The following is a 23,690-nucleotide window of genomic DNA, read 5'->3' on the forward strand; positions in this document are numbered from 1 at the left end:
AGGGGTAGAGCTAAGACAAGCATGCTGGGAGTTGTAGTTAAGAGAATGGAGAGTCACAGGGGTGGAGTTAAGACAGAAGCATGCTGGGAGTTGTAGTTAAGAGACTGGAGAGTCACAGGGGTGGAGCTAAGACAGAAGCATGCTGGGAGTTGTAGTTAAGAGACTGGAGAGTCACAGGGGTGGAGCTAAGACAAGCATGCTGGGAGTTATAGTTAAGAGACTGGAGAGTCACAGGGGTGGAGCTAAGACAGAAGCATGCTGGAAGTTGTAGTTAAGAGACTGGAGAGTCGCAGGGTGGAGCTAAGACAGAAGCATGCTGGGAGTTGTAGTTAAGAGACTGGAGAGTCACAGGGGTGGCGCTAAGACAGAAGCATGCTGGGAGTTGTAGTTAAGGGACTGGAGAGTCACAGGGGTGGAGCTAAGACAAGCATGCTGGGAGTTGTAGTTAAGAGACTGGAGAGTCACAGGGGTGGAGCTAAGACAAGCATGCTGGGAGTTGTAGTTAAGAGACTGGAGAGTCACAGGGGTGGAGCTTACACAAAAGCATGCTGGGAGTTGTAGTTAAGAGACTGGAGAGTCACAGGGGTGGAGCTTACACAAAAGCATGCTGGGAGTTGTAGTTAAGAGACTGGAGAGTCACAGGAGTGGAGCTAAGACAAGCATACTGGGAGTTGTAGTTAAGAGACTGGAGAGTCGCAGGGGTGGAGCAAAGACAGAAGCATGCTGGGAGTTGTAGTTAAGAGACTGGAGCGTCACAGGGGTGGAGCTAAGACAGAAGCATGCTGGGAGTTGTAGTTAAAAGACTGGAGAGTCACAGGGGTGGAGCTAAGACAGAAGCATGCTGGGAGTTGTAGTTAAGAAACTGGAGAGTCACAGGGGTGGAGCTAAGACAAGCATGCTGGGAGTTGTAGTTAAGAGAATGGAGAGTCACAGGGGTGGAGCTAAGACAGAAGCATGCTGGGAGTTGTAGTTAAGAGACTGGAGAGTCACAGGGGTGGAGCTAAGACAGAAGCATGCTGGGAGTTGTAGTTAAGAGACTGGAGAGTCACAGGGGTGGAGCTAAGACAAGCATGCTGGGAGTTATAGTTAAGAGACTGGAGAGTCACAGGGGTGGAGCTAAGACAGAAGCATGCTGGAAGTTGTAGTTAAGAGACTGGAGAGTCGCAGGGTGGAGCTAAGACAGAAGCATGCTGGGAGTTGTAGTTAAGAGACTGGAGAGTCGCAGGGGTGGAGCTAAGACAGAAGCATGCTGGGAGTTGTAGTTAAGGGACTGGAGAGTCACAGGGGTGGAGCTAAGACAAGCATGCTGGGAGTTGTAGTTAAGGGACTGGAGAGTCACAGGGTGGAGCTAAGACAAGCATGCTGGGAGTTGTAGTTAAGAGACTGGAGAGTCACAGGGGTGGAGCTAAGACAGAAGCATGCTGGGAGTTGTAGTTAAGAGACTGGAGAGTCACAGGGGTGGAGCTTACACAAAAGCATGTTGGGAGTTGTAGTTAAGAGACTGACGGGGGGTGGGGTTACTCAAGTTGCTGATATACATACAGAGATGCCAGTGCCAGACCGTATCCTCCTCTCACAAGGGGGTCTGGAGCTCTGCACCACTTCCTGGATACCTGAGGGGCGTCCCAGTCACGTGACGTTATCTGACAGGTCGCTCATACAGACCTATAGGAAGAAAGCTCCTCCCCTAGTGGCGGGGTGGGAGGGAGCACAGGTGACTCACTCCTTTACCTCACACTGGAGCTCCGTGAGTAGAAGTACGCTTTCCAGGAATCACTTCTGATTGGCTCTGAAAGCTCACATGGTACCACAGTCATTTCCCAAACAAACACTGCACACTGGGAACTGTAGTTTTCCCCTAAATGAATATAACAGCTGACAGAAAAACTTCTTTCAGGGATATGAACACAAGGAAACAAAAGGGAATAATGTACAACACACACCCCTGGGAAACTGCAATCCTAGCGCAAGGCACCGAAAGCAACATCGTTCATTTCTTTACAATATTAAAAGTCAACATATTTTCCCTCAGTCCCTAACCTATGTATCCTCTCCTTGTATCCAATCAATAGCTTTGTTTATTTTCTACCCTGCCCCTGTCTCATGCCCCTTCCTCTGTTGGCCAATGAATGAGTATGTCCCGCCCCCTCATGCACAGACAGCACTGCACTTCTCTCTCTGGGACTCAGCTGGGAAGCAAGAGCAGGTCAGCAAGGGACTCAGGCTGCACTCACACTATCAGGTTTGGTTGCATGCGCACACTGGGTATTGTGTGTGTCTGTGTGTCTCTGTGTGTGTCTTTCTGTCTGTGTGTGTCTTTCTGTCTGTGTGTGTCTCTGTGTGTGTGTGTCTCTGTGTCTCCTCATGAGATTGGCTGTCACATCTCTGAATCACTCAGTGACAATCACTCTTACATTACAGTGATGTCCAGCACTACTCACTGGCAGTTGTGATGTGCAGGTCGGGATTTCCCTGACCCGCATCCGACCCTAACCCGCCCTCTCTTGGTCTGCACCAGCCCGCCTGGGTTCCTTTTATAGACCTGCGCCTCCCCTCCGATGATGTAACAAAAAGGGCAAGGCGAGCAGGCGCAGCGTCTATATAAGACGAACCCGGAAGTCGGAAGCTGGCATTTGATGGTGATGGGCCGGGACAGCAAGAGAAGAGCTCAACCCGCACCCACCCACCACCCGCGACGAACCGTGCGAGGTAAAACCACGGGTATCGGGTCAACCCGCACATCACTAACTGCCAGCTCTTGGCCTTTGTCATGGGAAGTCAGGCCCTTATTATGACTGGAATGGGCAGCATTAACCCAGGGGACTGACATCAGCTACCAACTAAACTATGTAAAAGATAGAGGCACTGTATAATAATAATAGACTGTTCCCTTTGATGGGATTCTGTGGATCTGGGCCCCTTGTCAGGAATAATCCTGTATAGAAATGTGTAAATGCTTAATTCCAGGGTCACTTCCAGGTCAGTCCCTCCCACAAGGAGCCAATGGGAATGCGGGAGGAAGCGAGTGACACAGGGATGAAGGGGAAGAAGAAGGATAAAAATGAGGAGGAGGAGGAGGAGCGGGGGAAGAAGGAGAGAATTGTGAATCTGACACTGGAGATGATCTATCTGCTGACTGGAGAGGTGAGGGGCACTGTGACTGGCACACTGACAAGAGACTGTCTGTCTGTACAAAGGGGGTCTCTCTGCAGCTCAAACACCATTCTCTCTTCCTTTCAATATTTAGCACTACATCCCTAGGAAGAAGTCAGATGATGGGGGGGCCCTGCATGCCCCTGGCTCCGTCATACAGAAGGAAAATAACAAGAATGACAAGAAGATCCTGGAACTCATGTCCAACATCATCCAGCTGCTGACTGGAGAGGTGGGTACAGCGGCCCCTTATTGTTTAGTAACAGTGGATGATAATCCCTTTCTCTGGCTGGGGGATGACTGGAACATTGTGTGTGACAGGTTGCCATAAGGACTCATCATGTTTCCATCTATTTTTCCTTGGACGAGTGGGACTATATAAAAGGAAACAAGGACCTTTACGAGGAAGGGATGAAAGAGGAGCCTCAGCAGCTCCGTCCACTGGGTGAGTCCAACTCATATCTAGATATATCTGCCTATATGTGATCATGAAAAAGTAATCTGCAAATGTTATAATGAAGAAAAGGGGCTATACCACTTTGGATCAAATCATGGAGGGAATGTACATTTCTCCCAGAATGCCCTTTGATGCAGAGCAGATCCTCCACCCTCCATGAATCTACATTTCTATTTCCACATGGACTGGCTGGAAGCATCCTTAAAAGGATCCTGTCATCGGAAAACATATTTTTTCCAAAACGCATCAGTTAATAGTGCTACTCCAGCAGAATTCTGCACTGAAATCCTTTTCTCAAAAGAGCAAACATATTTTTTTTATATTCAATTTTGAAATCTGACATGGGGCTAGACATTTTGTCAATTTCCCAGCTGCCCCTGGTCATGTGACTTGTGCCTGCACTTTAGGAGAGAAATGCTTTCTGGCAGGCTGCTGTTTTTCCTTCTCAATGTAACTGAATGTGTCTCAGTGGGACCTGGATTTTACTATTGAGCGTTGTTCTTAGATCTACCAGGGAGCTGTTATCTTGTGTTAGGGAGCTGTTATCTGGTTACCTTCCAATTGTTCTTTTGTTTGGCTGCTGGGGGGGGGGGGAAAGGGAGGGGGTGATATCACTCCAACTTTCAGTACAGCAGTAAAGAGTGATTGAAGTTTATCAGAGCACAAGTCACATGACTTGGGGCAGCTGGGAAATTGACAATATGTCTAGCCCCATGTCAGATTTCAAAATTGAATATAAAAAATTCTGTTTGGTCTTTTGAGAAAAGGATTTCAGTGCAGAATTCTGCTGGAGCAGCACTATTAACTGATTCATTTTGAAAATTTTTTTTTCCCATGACCGTATCCCTATAAATAAAATTTCCCATACTAACAAATTGTTTGACGTATGGACCACCTATAGCCTAAGTCTCCCCCCCTGACATAAGAAGACGAACAGTTTTTACATTCTATTGAACCACATGGTATGAGCTAGAGTCTTCAAGGTACTGACCCTCTCATTCTAGTTATAACAACTTAAAAAGATGGATCTATTGGCTGCCTCCCAGGACTCCTTGGCATGTAGATAATGGAAGACTCGTTAAAATCCCTCTAACAAGGGCGAGTAACGGGCTTATTTGACCTAAATGTTTTATGTTCCTTTATGTTGTTGATATTTGTTTAGATTGAAAAAGAAAAGAGGCCTCCCATACTCACTTTGTCAGAAGAAGTGGTGAATTTATAAATATGACCACCACTAACCAACTTACAATATTTCTCAAATCTTACCTTTTCACTTCGTACTATAACTGTACATTCCGGTTATTATTCAAGAATACACAAACAATACCGGCATGAATCAAAATGTTTTTATTGCTAAATGGTTGTTTCATTTGTAACAATAATGACATGAATGAACATGTAAAACTGTGACGAGGCTTCAATAAAAATACATTTAAAAAAAAAAAAAAAATAATACTTTCCTAGACATTTGTTTCTAAAAATACAGAATAGTTTTTTTTGTTTGTATCTTTGCCAGACTCTGAATATGAAGAAATTGGGGATAATCTTCAAGTAATGTTACGCTGTGAAATTCAACCCAACAAGATTGGGGCTCAAGAAGGTGATGCAAATCTCACAAACTTGGACATTTCCCCAACGGAGCAGCCCTCACCAACCAATGGGATTAAAAAGGAAGTGGCTTCAAGTGAAGAGGGAAACCAATCAGATTGCAGCATTAATCCACTTACAGAACAGATACAGGGAACAGATACACACACTCCTATGATGGAGCTCATCTTGAATAACAGCTTGTCAAATAATTATATATTGAATGATATAAAACAGCAACCATATTCACAGGAAGGGGGAAACCAATCAGACTGCAGCATTAATCCATTTATAGAAAGTATAGAGAAAGTAGATATGCCTACTCCTACCTTGGAACTCGGCCTATATAACAGCTTGCCAGGTAATTACATATCTAATGGTATTAAAGAGGCTTTTTGGGAAGGAGGAAACCAATCAGATTGCAGCATTTATCCACTATTAGAACAGATACAGGGAACAGATACACAAACTCCTATCATGGAATACAGCCTGAATAACAGCTTGGCAGATATTTTTTTATTAAATAGTATTAAAGGGAAAAAAACTTCATGGGAAGGAGGAAACCAATCAGATTGCAGCATTAATCCACTTACAGAACAGGAAACAGATACACACACTCCTATCATGGGATACAGCTTAACAAATGACTTCTATGAAACAAACTTAATGAGAATTAGTAAAAACTCACCGTCTCAAGGATCACACCCTCTACAGGTGAGATACGACTGCACAGGGTATCACAGAACATATTGCACTAAGAGACTACTCACTAAACATCAGAATACTGGCAAAGAAGAGAAACCATTTACTTGCTCTCAATGTGGGAAACGTTTTACACATCTCTGCGATCTGAAGAGACATCTGAAAATCCACTTGGGGGTAAAACCTCACTCTTGTTCCGAATGCGGGAAGCGTTTCACACACCGCTCCCACCTCGTCGTGCATCAGAGAACTCACACGGGAGAGAGACCGTTTGTTTGTTCCGAATGCGGCAAAAGTTTTGCAGATCACTCCGCTCTCAATGTGCATCACAGAATTCATACGGGGACAAAACCCTATGGCTGCTCCGAGTGTCAGAAGCGATTTACTCACAGGTCACAGCTCTCGGCACATCAGAGGGTTCACACGGGCGAGAGAACTCACTCTTGTTCCGAGTGCGGCAAATGGTTCTCACGGACGGCCCACCTAAGGAGACACCAGAAAACTCACACTGGGGAGAAGCCATACTTTTGTTCTGAATGCGGCAAAAGCTTCATGCACGGCTCTGATCTGAAGCGGCATCAGAATATCCACACGGGGGTGAAACCTTTCCTGTGTTCTGAGTGTGGGAAATGCTTTACTTACCGTACACAACTTACCGTACATCAGAAAACTCATCAGTCATTGTCCATTCAATCAATACCCTTTTGTAACATTTAGAGGCACTTTTATTAAAGGTCGAATTTTGAATTCATGTGAGTTCTTTTAAAGGCCTTAAAATCGGAATATACTCGAATTTAATAAAAAAAAAAACAATTATCTAAAACTTGCACAAATTTTACCGAACTGAAAACTTGAAAAAAGTTTCAAATCCAATTTGACTAAGCTCGATTCCAGGCTTTTCTCTGAAAAAAACTAGTATGTCAGGAAGGCTACTAACATGTCCAAATTGGTCCCTGGACCTCTCCCATTGTCTTATACATGAACTAGGCAGGTTTTAGGTGGCGAATAGTCGAATTTGAGTTCTTAAAGGGCCAGATAAAGATAAATCTCGAAAATTCTAATATGAATAAAAACTCGAATTGAGTTTGGAAAATTCACAATTCGAATTTGAGAGTTTTGACCATAAAAAAAATGTAAATTTTCAATTCGACCATTAATACATCTGCGCCATAAAGTACTGAGTTCTGTTGCCTTTAATTGTTTTGGTAAGTTTGACATTGTCAGAAAGCAAAATAAATAACCGGCAGGTTGGGGCCTGAAACCTATCGACCAACGTCCTTGTCTGTGCTTTGCTTTTTCTTCTTATTGTTTTTACAGAATAACAAAATGTATTGTAAATGTACAGCCTTTTAACTCTTCACAAAAGTGGTCCTACTGTATGCAAATGTGACCTTAGATTGTGAGCTCACTGGGACAGGGACTGATGGGAATGTGATAGGGACCTTAGATTGTAAACTCAGAGTTACAAAGTGCCATGTGTGGAGAGACAAAGGAAAATACCCTATAGAGCTTACAATCTATGTGGGTGGGTACTATTGGGAAGGTAAAAACTACTGCCATTTATAAAGCTTAGGACATTGGTCCAGGACTGTGCCAGATATCATTCTAGTGCCCAAAATTTAGGATGTGAGTTTCAATTTAAAGGAGACATATAGGATAAATGAAACCCCTCTAATTTTGTAGGCAATCATGTATGTATACTTTATGGTGCTGATTTAACTTTTGGCGTGTCCTAAGGGTAAGGGCAGACGTGGCGTTTTTGCAGCGTTTTTACGTTGCGTTTTTAAAAAAGAACAGCCAGGCGTAAATCCGCTACTGAAACCACACGCGACCGTCAACATGCGTTTTTCAGCTCGTGCGATTATTTTCCCAGCATGCACTTCTCATTGAATTTGGACGCCATATTTAAAATACGCTGCGTATTTATGTACAGTGTGGTTTCAAACGTGCAGATCCCATAGAGTCTATTGATTTGGTCGTTTCTGGCGTTTCTGCTAAAAAACGCCAATTCTAGCGCTCTGTGTGATTTGCCATAGTGCGTTTTCCATTCGTTTCAGGGTTAGTGCAGTTTATGCTTATTAACGCCTGGCTGTTCATTTTTAAAAACGCAACGTAAAAATGCCACATCTGGCCTTGCCCTAACGGTCCCTGCCAGAAGCACAGTAGGAGGGGGACAGCCAATCACAGCCCTGCAGTCGCACAAGCACAGACAGGCTTCAGTTCCCTATCAGGTCCTGCTAGCTGCTGATTGGTTCCTGTCCTACAGTGCAGTGAGCTGAGAGCCTGTTGGCTCCCCTGCACAGCCTGGGAAAGGAGGCAGCAGCAAGTGGAACAGATAGGAGGGACTAGTTGGGATTTTGCAGAAATTTACAATAAAGTAACCAGAAGCACAACTTTTTAAAGCACATTCTATTTTACATAATATGTCTCCTTTAAGAAGTTGAGAGAGTGTTCCCTAGAGAGAAATTCAGGGATGGATAGAAAGGTTTAAGGTGGGATACAGCAGTGAGTGTGGGTGGTGACCAGGCTGTGACTCGGACAGAAATAGAGTAAAACTCTTGTCTTGCTCTGAGTGTGGGAAGTGTGTTTTGCTCATTGCTGAAACCTGATAAAATCACACAAAGTTAAAAACTGTCTTGTTGTGGTCTATCAAAAGAATTCACAAAGCAGAGAAGCTGGACACTTGGCTTTTATGTGGGAAACGTTTAACTTATTGCTCACAGTTAACTTTAGAAAATTCATAAATATTGTCATTCCATGTTTACTCCATACAATTATAGCATTTTCTTAATTATGGCCACTCACATGCTAGTCATTAGCCAACCCAGTTCTTGCCCAGTATCCCCCCTGGATCATGTGACTGACTGTGGAAAAGCCTTGTAGAATTTGTGACCCACATCATTTATGATCATTTTGCACCAATATATGACAAGTTACCTGTATGTTGTAGTGTTCGCTTATTTATTTGTTGCTTCTATCACTTTGTTGTCAATTTTTGGTGATTTATTGAGGTAATGTCTTACTTATTTTATTACACAGCAGCTTGCTTATAAACTACTGTATAACTACAGTTTTATCAGTGCAGGCAAACAGTACACTATGGGGCACATTTACCTACGGTCGAATATCGTGGGTTAATTAACCCTCGATATTCGACCGTTGAAGTAAAATCCTTCGACTTCGAATATCGAAGTCGAAGGATTTACCACTATTCCTACAATCGAACGATCGAAGGATATTCCTTTGATCAGAAAATTGTTAGGAAGCCTATGGGGACCTTCCCCATAGTCTAACATTGGCCTCGGTAGGTTTTAGGTGGCGAACTAGGGGGTCGAAGAATTTTTTAAAGAGACAGTTTGAATAGTCGAACGATTTTTAGTTCGAATCGTTCGATTCGAAGGTCGTAGTAGCCCATATCGATGGTCAAAGTAGCCAAAAAAAACATTCAAAATTCGAACTATTTTTCCTCTATTCGTTCACTCGAGCTAACTAAATGGGCCCCCAAATCTTAAAACTTGAAATTTCATTTTATGGGTGATACTGTTTTGTTCCTTTAAGGAAACACTAGGATTCTCAGACAGGAAACGAGTATTATCACATGATTAATGTCAGCCAATGAGGGCACTGTGCATCCTAGCATTGCTTTTGGTGCCCTGATCTCTCTCACACGTAATACTGAGGTAGACTAGGAGTTTAGGCTGGTCTGTGTGTGCAGCATTATTTGGTTGCTGTTTCTAAGGGTTGCACTTTTCTGGAGTGAGTAGTCGGCATACTAACCTTGCATTTGGTTTTACACTTATCAAGATGTCTGGATATTTTCCCTCAATCCCAAACTATTAGTCCCCCCCCTTACCATTAGCCAATCATTCTCTTTTGTTTTTCTCTGGCCCAACCTTTTCCCCATTTCAGCCAATGGGTAATTGTGCCCCGCCCCTTCTGCTTAGCAAGAGGCAGCACAACACATCTGCCCCTGGGAAAGAGCTGGGAAGCAGGAGCAGGTTAGTAAGAGGCTGCACTGACACTATCAGGTTTGGTTGGCAGCGCACAGTGGGTTCTAATGACAGTAGAAGCAGGAATAACAATATGAATGCAGAAGGCAGACATTCCTGGGTAGTTGCTTTCAAGCTATTGCAGCTTTTGTGTGAATTTCAGGTGAATAGAAGGAATGAGGTAGGAGAGTAAAGGTGAATACAGACCCTGTGTATCTAATTTACATCCCTAGTTACCCCAAAGCTCCTGCAAATACACTTATTAGTCACATCCTCAGTGTCTGTATTTCCATCACTTGTATCTTATTAACTTTCTCTTCCCCTTCTCTATAACCATTATCTCTCCCACCCATGAACACTTTCCCCATCTCTCAACCCTCTGCATTTCTGCCCTGATGTGCTTCTTCCCCACTTGCTGTCATTCTTCTTCTGTCTCTCGCATTTCCCAGGAGCTAATGGGAATCTCAGAGGAACCAAATGACACTGTGATCAAGGATGAAAATGAGGAGGAGGAGGAGGAGCGGGGGAAGAAGGAGAGAATGGTGACTCTGACACTGGAGATGATCTATCTGCTGACTGGAGAGGTGAGGGGCACTGTGACTGGCACACTGACAAGAGACTGTCTGTCTGTACAAAGGGGGTCTCTCTGCAGCTCAAACACCATTCTCTCTTCCTTTCAATATTTAGCACTACATCCCTAGGAAGAAGTCAGATGATGGGGGGGCCCTGCATGCCCCTGGCTCCGTCATACAGAAGGAAAATAACAAGAATGACAAGAAGATCCTGGAACTCATGTCCAACATCATCCAGCTGCTGACTGGAGAGGTGGGTACAGCGGCCCCTTATTGTTTAGTAACAGTGGATGATAATCCCTTTCTCTGGCTGGGGGATGACTGGAACATTGTGTGTGACAGGTTGCCATAAGGACTCATCATGTTTCCATCTATTTTTCCTTGGACGAGTGGGACTATATAAAAGGAAACAAGGACCTTTACGAGGAAGTGATGAAAGAGGAGCCCCAGCAGGTTCGCCCACTAGGTGAATAATGGGTGCAGGGCACAAAACCTTGTGTTTAACTGAACTTATTAACATGAACAGTACAAGGGCTGTCTGGGAATAATGGACTACCAACATATAAAAGAGATTTTAATAATATGAATGATAATCTACAACGTACGATAGATCATAAAAAAAGCCGGCCAACTAAACTCTTGAGTCCCAGGATAGCGCTTTCTTAATACACTGTTTCTGTTTTATTACTGCAGAGAGAAAGGAAATCATTTTTTAAAATTTGGATTATTTGGATAAAATTGAGTCTATGGGAGATGGCCTTTTTGTAATACAGAGCTTTCTGGATAATAGTTTTCCGGATAATGCATCCCATACCTGTACTTTGTTACCCTGTGCTGTCTTGAGCAGAAAAAAGCCAAAAGTGAGATGTAATCTAACCATATGATGCATCACAGCCACTGAAATGGAATCCATTGTTAAAAATTTCAAAGATGGTGGACCACAAGTCTTCAAAAAAGGGGATGGGGAAAGAGTGTGGGGGATCTTGGAAGAATGAGTTTTGTGCGCATAAATCTAGCAGTTAGGGAGGGACTTCCAAATATATTCCTTTTATATATTTCTGTACTTGTCTCAGCTCTGGGTAAACTAAAAGTAGTTTATAGGCAAACTGGATGGAAGTCAATGGATCTATCTTTATAGGATCTGATTTTACCTCTTTGTATCTTTGTATCAGACTGTGAATATGAAGAACAAAGTGATATTAAAGCTATTCAGGATGTAACAATATTCTGTATTAACGAGCCAAGCAAGTCCGTGGCTGAAGGAGGAGATTACTGTGAAGGAGTCAGTGTCACCAACGCTGACATTTCTCCAGTGAAACAGCCCCCACCTGCCAGTGGAATTGAAGATGAACTTGAAGGGGGAAATCATTCTGGTCTCAGCTTGTCAGATGATTATATATCGGTTGTTGTTAAAGAGGAGGAAGTGACTTCATGTGAAGAGGGAAACCAATCAGATTGCAGCATTAGTCCACTTACAGGAAAGATACAGGGAACAGATACACCTACTCCTATCATGGGATGGGATATACATAAAGACTTTTTGGAAGCAGAGTGTAGAGAAAATTGTGAGAACATTGAGAAATGTGAGTTTTTATCCAAACGGCGACGACACGAGTTGCCCCTTTTGTACAACATTAACAGCTTTGCTGAGAACCATAGAATCAACACAGGACAGAAACCGCACTCTTGTTCTGAATGTGGGAAATGTTTCACACGTCGCTCAAACCTTAAAACCCACCAGAAAACTCACACGGGGGAGAAACCATTTTCCTACTCTGAATGCGGGGAAAGCTTTATACACCGTTCCGACTTCGCTGAACACCAGAGAACCCACACTGGAGAAAAACTGCACTCCTGTTCTGAATGCGGCAGATGTTTTGTCCGTCCGTCGGAACTTAACGTGCATCAGAGGATCCACACCGGGGAGAAGCCGTACTCGTGTTCGGAATGCAGGAAACGTTTTACACATCGCTCAGATCTGACTCAGCACCAGAGAATTCACACCGGGGAGAAGCCGTACTTTTGCTCAGACTGCGGCAAATGTTTTACGCAGCACTCGCACCTTAATGTGCACAAGAAAATCCATTCTGGGGAAAAAAGCTTCTCTTGTTGTGAATGTGGAAGGTGTTTCACTCATCTCTCGAGGCTTAAGATTCACCAGAAAATTCACTCAGGGGAAAAGCCATATTCATGTCCTGAATGCGGCAAATGTTTCACGCAGCGCTTCAACTTCAGGGAACATCAGAAGATCCACCGAGGAGAGAAGCCGTTCTCTTGTGCTGAGTGTGGGAAATGCTTTACACAGCGCTCAAACCTCAACGTGCACCGGAGAACTCACACAGGGGAGAAACCCTTCTTGTGCTTTCAGTGTGGGAAATGTTATACGAGTCTGAAGAACCTCAGTCATCACCAGAGAATTCACTCACACTAATGCAATAAAAGATCTACTCCATAGGTCATCCTTACAATATAGCATCATGTAAATAATGAATGACTGTAGTATTTGTTTATTAGTCAGCTGCCTCAGTCTAGCCAGTGTAAAACTTGATTGGTATTAATCTGCCTAAAATGGGACATTTATAACTGTGGCAGGGAAAGAACAATGACTGTCGGGTTGTTGACTTCAACTCAGATACTGCTACGGTGGTTTGATGTCATTTGGGATCTGGCCAAGTGGAAACAGTCACTAATTATAATTTTTGCATGGACACAACTGCAACTGTATTGGTCTGTACAGAGAGATCCCATAAAACTATGGCAGCATAGGTATTCCCTGTACTAAGCACAATTCAGCAGGAACAGCCCCTAAGTTTGCTCATAGTCTGTACAGAGAGATTCCATAAAACTATGGCAGCACAGGTATTCCCTGTACTAAGCACAATTCAGCAGGAACAGCCCCTAAGTTTGCTCATAGTCTGTACAGAGAGATCCCATAAACTATGACAGCATAGGTATTCCCCTGTACTAAGCACAATTCAGCAGGAACAGTCCCTAAGTTTGCTCATAGTCTGTACAGAGAGATCCCATAAAACTATGGCAGCATAGGTATTCCCTGTACTAAGCACAATTCAGCAGGAACAGTCCCTAAATTTGCTCATAGTCTGTACAGAGAGATCCCATACTAAGCACAATTTAGCAGGAACAGTCCCTAAGTTTGCTCATAGTCTGTACAGAGAGATCCCATAAAACTATGGCAGCATAGGTACTATGCATAATTCAGCAGGAACAGTCCCCTAAGTTTGCCATAGTCTGTACAGAGAGATCCCATAAAACTATGGCAGCATAGTTATTTCCCTGTACTAAGCACAATTCAGCAGGAACAGTCCCCTAAATTTGCTCATAGTCTGTACAGAGAGATCCCATAAAACTATGGCAGCATAGGTATTCCCTGTACTAAGCACAATTCAGCAGGAACCGTCCCCTAAATTTGCTCATAGTCTGTACAGAGAGATCCCATAAAACTATGGCAGCATAGGCATTCCTCTGTACTAAGCACAATTCAGCAGGAACAGTCCCTAAATTTGCTCATAGTCTGTACAGAGAGATCCCATACTAAGCACAATTTAGCAGGAACAGTCCCTAAGTTTGCTCATAGTCTGTACAGAGAAATCCCATAAAACTATGGCAGCATAGGTACTATGCATAATTCAGCAGGAACAGTCCCCTAAGTTTGCCCATAGTCTGTACAGAGAGATCCCATAAAACTATGGCAGCATAGTTATTTCCCTGTACTAAGCACAATTCAGCAGGAACAGTCCCCTAAATTTGCTCATAGTCTGTACAGAGAGATCCCATAAAACTATGGCAGCATAGGTATTCCCTGTACTAAGCACAATTCAGCAGGAACTGTCCCCTAAGTTTGCTCATAGTCTGTACAGAGAGATTCCATAAAACTATGGCAGCACAGGTATTCCCTGTACTAAGCACAATTCAGCAGGAACAGCCCCTAAGTTTGCTCATAGTCTGTACAGAGAGATCCCATAAACTATGACAGCATAGGTATTCCCCTGTACTAAGCACAATTCAGCAGGAACAGTCCCTAAGTTTGCTCATAGTCTGTACAGAGAGATCCCATAAAACTATGGCAGCATAGGTATTCCCTGTACTAAGCACAATTCAGCAGGAACAGTCCCTAAATTTGCTCATAGTCTGTACAGAGAGATCCCATACTAAGCACAATTTAGCAGGAACAGTCCCTAAGTTTGCTCATAGTCTGTACAGAGAGATCCCATAAAACTATGGCAGCATAGGTACTATGCATAATTCAGCAGGAACAGTCCCCTAAGTTTGCCATAGTCTGTACAGAGAGATCCCATAAAACTATGGCAGCATAGTTATTTCCCTGTACTAAGCACAATTCAGCAGGAACAGTCCCCTAAATTTGCTCATAGTCTGTACAGAGAGATCCCATAAAACTATGGCAGCATAGGTATTCCCTGTACTAAGCACAATTCAGCAGGAACCGTCCCCTAAATTTGCTCATAGTCTGTACAGAGAGATCCCATAAAACTATGGCAGCATAGGCATTCCTCTGTACTAAGCACAATTCAGCAGGAACAGTCCCTAAATTTGCTCATAGTCTGTACAGAGAGATCCCATACTAAGCACAATTTAGCAGGAACAGTCCCTAAGTTTGCTCATAGTCTGTACAGAGAAATCCCATAAAACTATGGCAGCATAGGTACTATGCATAATTCAGCAGGAACAGTCCCCTAAGTTTGCCCATAGTCTGTACAGAGAGATCCCATAAAACTATGGCAGCATAGTTATTTCCCTGTACTAAGCACAATTCAGCAGGAACAGTCCCCTAAATTTGCTCATAGTCTGTACAGAGAGATCCCATAAAACTATGGCAGCATAGGTATTCCCTGTACTAAGCACAATTCAGCAGGAACTGTCCCCTAAGTTTGCTCATAGTCTGTACAGAGAGATCCCATAAAACTATGGCAGCATAGGTACTATGCATAATTCAGCAGGAACAGTCCCCTAAGTTTGCCCATAGTCTGTACAGAGAGATCCCATAAAACTATGGCAGCATAGTTATTTCCCTGTACTAAGCACAATTCAGCAGGAACAGTCCCCTAAATTTGCTCATAGTCTGTACAGAGAGATCCCATAAAACTATGGCAGCATAGGTATTCCCTGTACTAAGCACAATTCAGCAGGAACTGTCCCCTAAGTTTGCTCATAGTCTGTACAGAGAGATCCCATAAAACTATGGCAGCATAGGTATTCCCCTGTACTAAGCACAATTCAGCAGGAACAGTCCCTAAGTTTGCTCATAGTCTGTACAGAGAGATCCCATAAAACTATGGCAGCATAGGTATTCCCTGTACTAAGCACAATTCAACAGGAACAGTCCCTAAGTTTGCTCATAGTCTGTACAGAGAGATCCCATAAAACTACGGCAGCATAGGTATTCCCTGTACTAAGCACAATTCAGCAGGAACAGTCCCTAAGTTTGCTCATAGTCTGTACAGAGAGATCCCATAAAACTATGGCAGCATAGGTATTCCCCTGTACTAAGCACAATTCAGCAGGAACCATTCCCTAAGTTTGCCCATAGTCTGTACAGAGAGATCCCATAAAACTATGACAGCATAGGTATTCCCCTGTACTAAGCATAATTTAGCAGGAACAGTTCCCTACATTTGCTCATAGTCTGTACAGAGAGATCCCATAAAACTATGGCAGCATAGGTATTCCCTGTACTAAGCACAATTCAGCAGGAACAGTCCCTAAATTTGCTCATAGTCTGTACAGAGAGATCCCATAAAACTATGGCAGCATAGGTATTCCCTGTACTAAGCACAATTCAGCAGGAACAGTCCCTAAATTTGCTCATAGTCTGTACAGAGAGATCCCATAAAACTATGGCAGCATAGGTATTCCCCTGTACTAAGCACAATTCAGCAGGAACAGTCCCCTAAGTTTGTTCATAGTCTGTACAGAGAGATCCCATAAAACTATGGCAGCATAGGTATTCCCCTGTACTAAGCACAATTCAGCAGGAACCATCCCCTAAGTTTGCCCATAGTCTGTACAGAGAGATCCCATAAAACTATGACAGCATAGGTATTCCCCTGTACTAAGCACAATTCAGCAGGAACAGTCCCCTAAGTTTGCTCATAGTCTGTACAGAGAGATCCCATAAAACTATGGCAGCATAGATATTCCTCTGTACTAAGCACAATTCAGCAGGAACAGTCCCCTAAGTTTGCTCATAGTCTGTACAGAGAGATCCCATAAAACTATGGCAGCATAGATATTCCTCTGTACTAAGCACAATTCAGCAGGAACAGTCCCCTAAGTGTGCTCATAGTCTGTACCGAGAGATCCCATAAAACTCTGGGAGCATAGGTATTCCCCTGCATTAAATACAGTTTATCAGAATTCAACAAAATGATGGGGGCCCTGCAGTGTCATTCTCAAGAGCTAATCCAGTTACTCTGCTCAGGGGTGTATAGCTTAGTGTTTCAATGTTGTGCCCCTTAACTCTCTGCATCTGTTCCACATTCAGAGCCTAAAATTTGCACAGGAATACTCGCTTCACAAAAAAATTCCTGGGAGCATAATGCCAATTATAATGCCAAAAAAGTTGTGAAAACAGAGACTGCTTAAATGTCAGAACTGTTACATGGGTCAGAATAGGATCTTATTATATGGGTGGTCTTAAAGGGGTTGTTAGCCTTTAAATTAACTCTTAGTATGATATAGAGAGTGATATTCTGACACAATTTGCCATTGGTTTTCCTTTTTCATTATTTGTGGTTTTTAAGTAGCTTTTTATTTAGTGGCTCTCCAGTTGTATTCAGCAGCAATCTGGTTGCTAGGGTCCAAATGACCCTGGCAACCATGCATTGGTTTGAATTAGAATAAGGAATATTAATAGGGGAGGGTCAGAACAGACAATGAGTAATAAAAAGCAATAACAAGAAATTTGTAGTTTTACAGAGCATTTGTTTTAGATGGGGTCAGTGACCCCCTTTTGAAAGCTAGAAGGAGTCAGGAGAAGAAGGCAAATAATTCCTAAACTATAAAAAAATAAATTACGAAGACCAATTGAAAAGTTGCTTAGACTAGGACATTCTATAACATACTAAAAGTTAACCTGAAGGTGAACCACCCCTTTAAGATAATAACATATGGAACAGCTACCTGTTGCAGTTACCCATTGAAATAAACCCATCTCATTGGTTGCTTTAAATGATGGAGGGGCAGTGCTACTGTATTGTGCGTAGAGGGAACCGACTGAACCATAAGGCAATGCCCTCAATATAAAAAATGGAGCCAATACATTATTAACCATATTACAAATGATTATAAATAAAGAGGTGGTGGGTACCAGGCTAGACATTCTATGGCCTGGCTCATATCTAGTTCCACATCAGCACCTGGAATGGATGACTTCTATCAACAAGAACATTTCTTTCTTATTATACTGTATGATTTTACATTAATGAGTGCGCTTGGCTCATATTTATACAAAGTCAATGAGATGCTTCTCATTCACCAGACGCGGTGCTACTACTTAGACTGCAGTCTCCCTGCCAGGGGCACCAGAATTACCGGGTAACTGGTGAGGGACGAGACTGGTTCCCAGAATTCTTATACTTCAATATCATTTTGCCAGAGGTTTCAGGGAAGGGGGAGCCCCAAGGTACCTTATAAATCCCTATTGGGCCACTAGGTCGGCAGATGGTCTTGAAGTGCAATTTCCAGATTCCCCTCGAGACTAGTTGGCATGTACCACTAAATGGAATGTTTGGCAATGAGGAAATGATTTGAGCTGTTGATCAACTATAGCAAAAAAGGGAAAGCTGTGCTCATGACTACATTTTAAACCATAAGGCAGGGGGTGTAATGTGTCAAGGCCACAAAATGTATCTCCTCTGCACTCTCCCCTTATCAATCTATATAGGACATTAATACATTTTGTGCATTAAAGGAGGCATTTCGTGTAAAAAATAAGAACGTACCAGTACTTTATACTCATTTAGATATAGAAGAATTGTGCTTAAAAAAGTAGTGTTTCAGGCTGATTTATTGAATATTTCTGCAAAATCCCTAATAATCCCTCCCTTCTCTTCCACTTGCTGCTCCCTGAATTCCCAGGCTGTGCACTCAGCTCACTGCACTGTAGGACAGGAACCAATCAGCAGCTAGCAGGACCTGATAGGGAACTGAAGCCTGTCTGTGCTTGTGTGACTGCAGGGCTGTGATTGGCTGTCCCCCTCCTACTGTGCTTCTGGCAGGGACCGTTAGGACACGCCCACCCCTCATTTGAAACACAGACAGGGACCAGAGAACATCTATAGGGAACTCCAATAAAGGGGCTGTTTTTAAAGATAATATAAATTTTTAGCACCATGTGACACCAAGACCACATATTATTCATAATTACCTACAAAATTTGTTTTTTTTTTTCAAGCTACTAAAAAAATGCCCTCCCTGTAGATCAACTCAACTCCATCTTGATAGTTAGCAGCAGAGTATGATGGGAATTGTAGTCCAACTAAATCTGGAGAAATGCTGCAGGAATGTACCAGATAAATCAGGCATCCTCGTTCCATTAGCTCACTAGCATTTCCCACAATGCAGCATGTACTTCTTACAGCCCTATATTATATACAGTATATTATTTCCTGCATTACTGGCCCAGGCAGGTTCAGTCACAGAACTACTGTTTAGCAATAGAACGCTATGTGGTGTTTCTACTATCTGGAAGATTAACTAAAGGCAATAGTGTGTGTGAGACTGGAGCATCCTGGGACTTGTAGTGCAGCTGCCCCTTCAACCTAATCTTGTTTTGTAATAATACACTACATTTCCCATAATGCACAAGCTGCAGGAAGTGAGAATTGTCACATGATATGCCAGAGCCAGTCAGATTCGTGCTTAGCCTAGAGTGGGGACTGGAGGCGGTGCTTCTCAACAAGACACAACTGAGGTAGGAACTGAAGTAGAGATCTTTAGACTTTTCGGATTAATGTACCCATTTTGTTTCAGACATTTGGCCAGTCCCCTTAGCTCCTAACAATCCCTCACCCCAAATCTCCCCCTAACTGACCTTCACACTGGGCCCCCTTAGCTCATAACAAGGTTACAGATATATAGAAACATTGGGGTGTCACCCTGCTATAGTTCCAGGGGTACCCAGGGTACAAATAAACACTCACCCCAAATCTCCCCCTAACTGACCTTCAGACTGGACCCCCTTAGCTCATAACAAGGTTACAGATATATAGAAACATTGGGGTGTCACCCTGCTATAGTTCCAGGGGTACCCAGGGTACAAATAAACACTCACCCCAAATCTCCCCCTAACTGGCCTTCAGACTGGGCCCCCTTAGCTCATAACAAGGTTACAGATATATAGAAACATTGGGGTGTCACCCTGCTATAGTTCCAGGGGTACCCAGGGTACAAATAAGCAATCACCCCAAATCTCACCCTAACTGACCTTCAGACTGGGCCCCCTTAGCTCATAACAAGGTTACAGATATATAGAAACATTGGGGTGTCACCCTGCTATAGTTCCAGGGGTACCCAGGGTACAAATAATCACTCACCCCAAATCTCCCCCTAACTGGCCTTCAGACTGGGCCTCAGTATGTGAAAGTAGTAGTGCTGATGAGTGTTGAAGGTGACTATGCAGCTTATTACAGGTAACCCTTTGTATTACATCAAGAGTAATAGCTGTGTCATGTCTCTTTACATGTAGATGTTTTTATGTAGCTCCTAGAACAGGATCTTAGCACACAGTCTCCTCACGTGGAGAATATACTAGTACCTGTAAAGTTACACAGTGTATAAAATATTTTATAATCATATTAACCTTGTGTTCCAGTACGAGGAAAGACTGTCTAGTATGTCTTTTCAAATAGCATTCCCTCAGCGACTGGTCATGATCAGGTTTGAACCCTGAATTCTTGTTCATTAGCAGCCACTTTTCTCCTTTAATGGTTCTTATGCTCCCAGTGTATCATTTCACTAATGTCTGTGATGCTGCTTAGAATAATCCATGATAATGCTTAAAGGAGACATATAGGATAAATGAAAAACCTCTAATTATTGTAGGCAATTATTAGTAATATATGGTGTTGCTTTTACATGGTGCTAAATATTAATATTATCTTTAAAAATAGCCCCTTTATTGGAGCTCCCTATAGATGTTCTCTGGTCCCTGTCTGTGTTTCACATGAGGGGTGGGCGTGTCCTAACGGTCCCTGCCAGAAGCACAGTAGGAGGGGGACAGCCAATCACAGCCCTGCAGTCACACAAGCACAGACAGGCTTCAGTTCCCTATCAGGTCCTGCTATCTGCTGATTGGTTCCTGTCCTACAGTGCAGTGAGCTGAGTGCACAGCCTGGGAATTCAGGGAGCAGCAAGTGGAAGAGAAGGGAGGGATTATTAGGGTTTTTTGCAGAAATATTCAATAAATCAGCCTGAAACACTACTTTTTTAAACACAATTCTTCTATATCTAAATGAGTATAATGCACTGGTACATTCTTATTTTTTACACAAAATGTCTCCTTTAATTCCAGGGTCACTTCCAGGTCAGTCCGTCCCACAAGGAGCCAATGGGAATGTGGGAGGAAGCGAGTGACACAGGGATGAAGGGGAAGAAGAAGAAGAAGGATAAAAATGAGGAGGAGGAGGAGGAGCGGGGGAAGAAGGAGAGAATGGTGAATCTGACACTGGAGATGATCTATCTGCTGACTGGAGAGGTGAGGGGCACTGTGACTGGCACACTGACAAGAGACTGTCTGTCTGTACAAAGGGGGTCTCTCTGCAGCTCAAACACCATTCTCTCTTCCTTTCAATATTTAGCACTACATCCCTAGGAAGAAGTCAGATGATGGGGGGGCCCTGCATGCCCCTGGCTCCGTCATACAGAAGGAAAATAACAAGAATGACAAGAAGATCCTGGAACTCATGTCCAACATCATCCAGCTGCTGACTGGAGAGGTGGGTACAGCGGCCCCTTATTGTTTAGTAACAGTGGATGATAATCCCTTTCTCTGGCTGGGGGATGACTGGAACATTGTGTGTGACAGGTTGCCATAAGGACTCATCATGTTTCCATCTATTTTTCCTTGGACGAGTGGGACTATATAAAAGGAAACAAGGACCTTTATGAGGAAGGGATGAAGGAGGAGGGGCCCCAGCAGCTCCGCTCAGTAGGTGAGTTGAATCATGTGTTACTTCAGCATGTTGGAGAAGTTAGCGAGAGAGCTGGGAAGGATTGTGGTTCCTGCCTGCTAATGGTAGTGATTAGGACCTGGGAGTAGAGACTTAGCTAGTGAGTTGCAGTTGGTTTCCCTAACGAGTAGAAGAAAGGAGAGTTTTTTTAACAGTAAGACTTGTGTATTACGATTTTTTTTAGCAAGTGATGAAACACAAGGCTACTGATAATAATAATTATAGTCAAGTGCTGATCCTGAGGCTGGGGCAAGTATACTTTTGGATGCAGAAACTAATTTTAAACCGTGGTTTGTGTCTTTGCCAGATTGTGAATATGAAGATATTACAGCTAATCTGGGAGCAACAGTATCTTGTAATGATGACCTGAGGGAGATTTTGGATGACGGAACAAAAGGAAATCTCACAAACCCTCCGGTGGAACATCCGCCATCATCAAATGTTATTAAAGAGGAAGTGACTTCATGTGAAGAGGGAAACCAATCAGATTGCAGCATTAATCCACTTACAGAACAGATACAGGGAACAGATACACCTACTCCTATCATGGGATGCAGCCTGAATAACAGCTTGGTAGATAATTATATCTTAAATGGTATTAATGAGCAGTCAGCTTCATGGAAAGGAGACAACCAATCAGATTGCAGCATTAATCCACTTACAGAACAGATACAGGGAACAGATACCTATTCTCCTCCTATCATGGGATGCAGCCTGAATAACAGATTTGCAGACAGGTATATATCAGATGATATAAAAGTGGAGGTGGCTCCATGTGAAGAAGGAAACCTTATTGTTTCAAAATCAATACAGGAAATCAATACATCTGCTGCTATTATGGGAACAGCTACACCTGATCTTTTGATGGGATACAGCCTGAATACCAGTTTGTCAACCAGTTATGTATCAAATGAGATCAAAGAGGAAGTGACTTCATGGGAAGGAGGAAACCAATCAGATTGCATCATTAATCCACTTGCAGAACAGATACAGGGAACGGATACACACAGTACAACATTCATGCAATCCAGCCTGAATTATAATTTATCAGCAACTAACTGGAATGAAGATATTGAGAACCTCAGTACAGCCACACAAATGTGTCCCCAGAGCATACACTCTATGCAAGGCTCCGAGTGCCGAGGCTTCAGAAGACAGAGAACTCTTGGAAGACCTCAGAAGACTCACACGGGAGAGAAACCATATTCTTGCTCCGAGTGTGGCAAATGCTTCAGGCAATGCTCCCAGCTCACCGTACATCAGAGAACTCACACAGGGGAGAAACCCTACGCTTGCTTCATATGTGGGAAATGCTTTGCTCAGAGCTCCCAGCTTTCTGTACATCGCAAAATTCACACAGGGGAGAAACCCTACTCCTGCGCTGAATGCGGCAAATGCTTTACCCAACGCTCAAGTCTTAAAATCCACCAGAAAATCCACACAGGGGAGAAACCGTACTCTTGTTCTGAGTGTGGCAAATGTTTTACACGCCGCTCGCACCTTATCGTACATTACAGAGTTCACCAGAAATCATTTTTGGCTCACGCACGATGACCCTACGATTGCTTCTAAAACTGGGATTATGAATTTATGAGTCGAAAATGGCTCAATTTATAGCGGCCATGTGAAAGGATTTATTTTTTTAATCAAATCAATCATTTATATGTCAACAAACCTCATTTGCACCCACAAAAGTGCAACTCTCCATTTGTCAGTGTTTGTTTACACTGGAAGAATGGGGAGGGTGCGGTTCAGGATGCTCCCGATGTATGAAGACAAGTTCAGCAGGGGCTACTGGGAATTAAAGGGTTAACTGCCTATCACTGGCCCTGCTTGACCAATGAAACAAGGCGTCTTCAGATTTTGCTTAATAAAAGTAGTTCCACAGTTTGTGGCTGACTTTTATTTGGGAAGGGGTGTCAGGTTATCCTTGGTACTGCAAGTGACTTGATCCTGGATCCACATTAAGGGTGGAATTGAAAAATCTAATTTTCTTAGGGTCAAAACTGTCAAATTCCACTAG

The 23,690-nt window shown here is 43.2% G+C and overlaps 2 protein-coding genes across 2 annotated transcripts; both read left to right on the plus strand.

Annotated features, from left to right (window-relative positions):
- Positions 1 to 3,332: 3,332 nt before the first annotated feature.
- LOC108703778 (oocyte zinc finger protein XlCOF8.4) lies at positions 3,333 to 13,258 on the plus strand. The gene is made up of 5 exons (XM_041576347.1): positions 3,333 to 3,385; positions 3,475 to 3,598; positions 5,127 to 6,610; positions 10,803 to 10,926; positions 11,633 to 13,258. Exons 1-5 carry the CDS (start codon positions 3,353 to 3,355, stop codon positions 12,889 to 12,891), a joined length of 3,024 nt encoding a protein of 1,007 aa, XP_041432281.1. The 5' UTR covers positions 3,333 to 3,352; the 3' UTR covers positions 12,892 to 13,258.
- An 8,142-nt stretch (positions 13,259 to 21,400) lies between these two features.
- Positions 21,401 to 23,557, plus strand: LOC121398051 (oocyte zinc finger protein XlCOF7.2-like). Its single transcript, XM_041576596.1, has 3 exons — positions 21,401 to 21,433; positions 21,523 to 21,649; positions 21,975 to 23,557. Exons 1-3 carry the CDS (start codon positions 21,401 to 21,403, stop codon positions 23,219 to 23,221), a joined length of 1,407 nt encoding a protein of 468 aa, XP_041432530.1. The 3' UTR covers positions 23,222 to 23,557.
- Positions 23,558 to 23,690: the final 133 nt, after the last annotated feature.

Source organism: Xenopus laevis, chromosome 9_10L (genome assembly GCF_017654675.1).
Source record: "Xenopus laevis strain J_2021 chromosome 9_10L, Xenopus_laevis_v10.1, whole genome shotgun sequence".
Classification (NCBI taxonomy): Eukaryota; Metazoa; Chordata; class Amphibia; order Anura; family Pipidae; genus Xenopus; species Xenopus laevis.

What these genes read in the sequence shown, in the direction of transcription:
- LOC121398051 (XM_041576596.1), top strand. Translation starts at nt 21,401, where the DNA reads ATGTCCAACATCATCCAGCTGCTGACTGGAGAG. An exon ending in TCCAGCTGCTGACTGGAGAG is followed by an intron (nt 21,434 to 21,522) that starts GTGGGTACAGCG and finishes TGTGTGTGACAG; the next exon opens with GTTGCCATAAGGACTCATCA. An exon ending in CCAGCAGCTCCGCTCAGTAG is followed by an intron (nt 21,650 to 21,974) that starts GTGAGTTGAATC and finishes TGTCTTTGCCAG; the next exon opens with ATTGTGAATATGAAGATATT.
- LOC108703778 (XM_041576347.1), top strand. Translation starts at nt 3,353, where the DNA reads ATGTCCAACATCATCCAGCTGCTGACTGGAGAG. An exon ending in TCAGCAGCTCCGTCCACTGG is followed by an intron (nt 3,599 to 5,126) that starts GTGAGTCCAACT and finishes TATCTTTGCCAG; the next exon opens with ACTCTGAATATGAAGAAATT. An exon ending in AATCAATACCCTTTTGTAAC is followed by an intron (nt 6,611 to 10,802) that starts ATTTAGAGGCAC and finishes TGTGTGTGACAG; the next exon opens with GTTGCCATAAGGACTCATCA.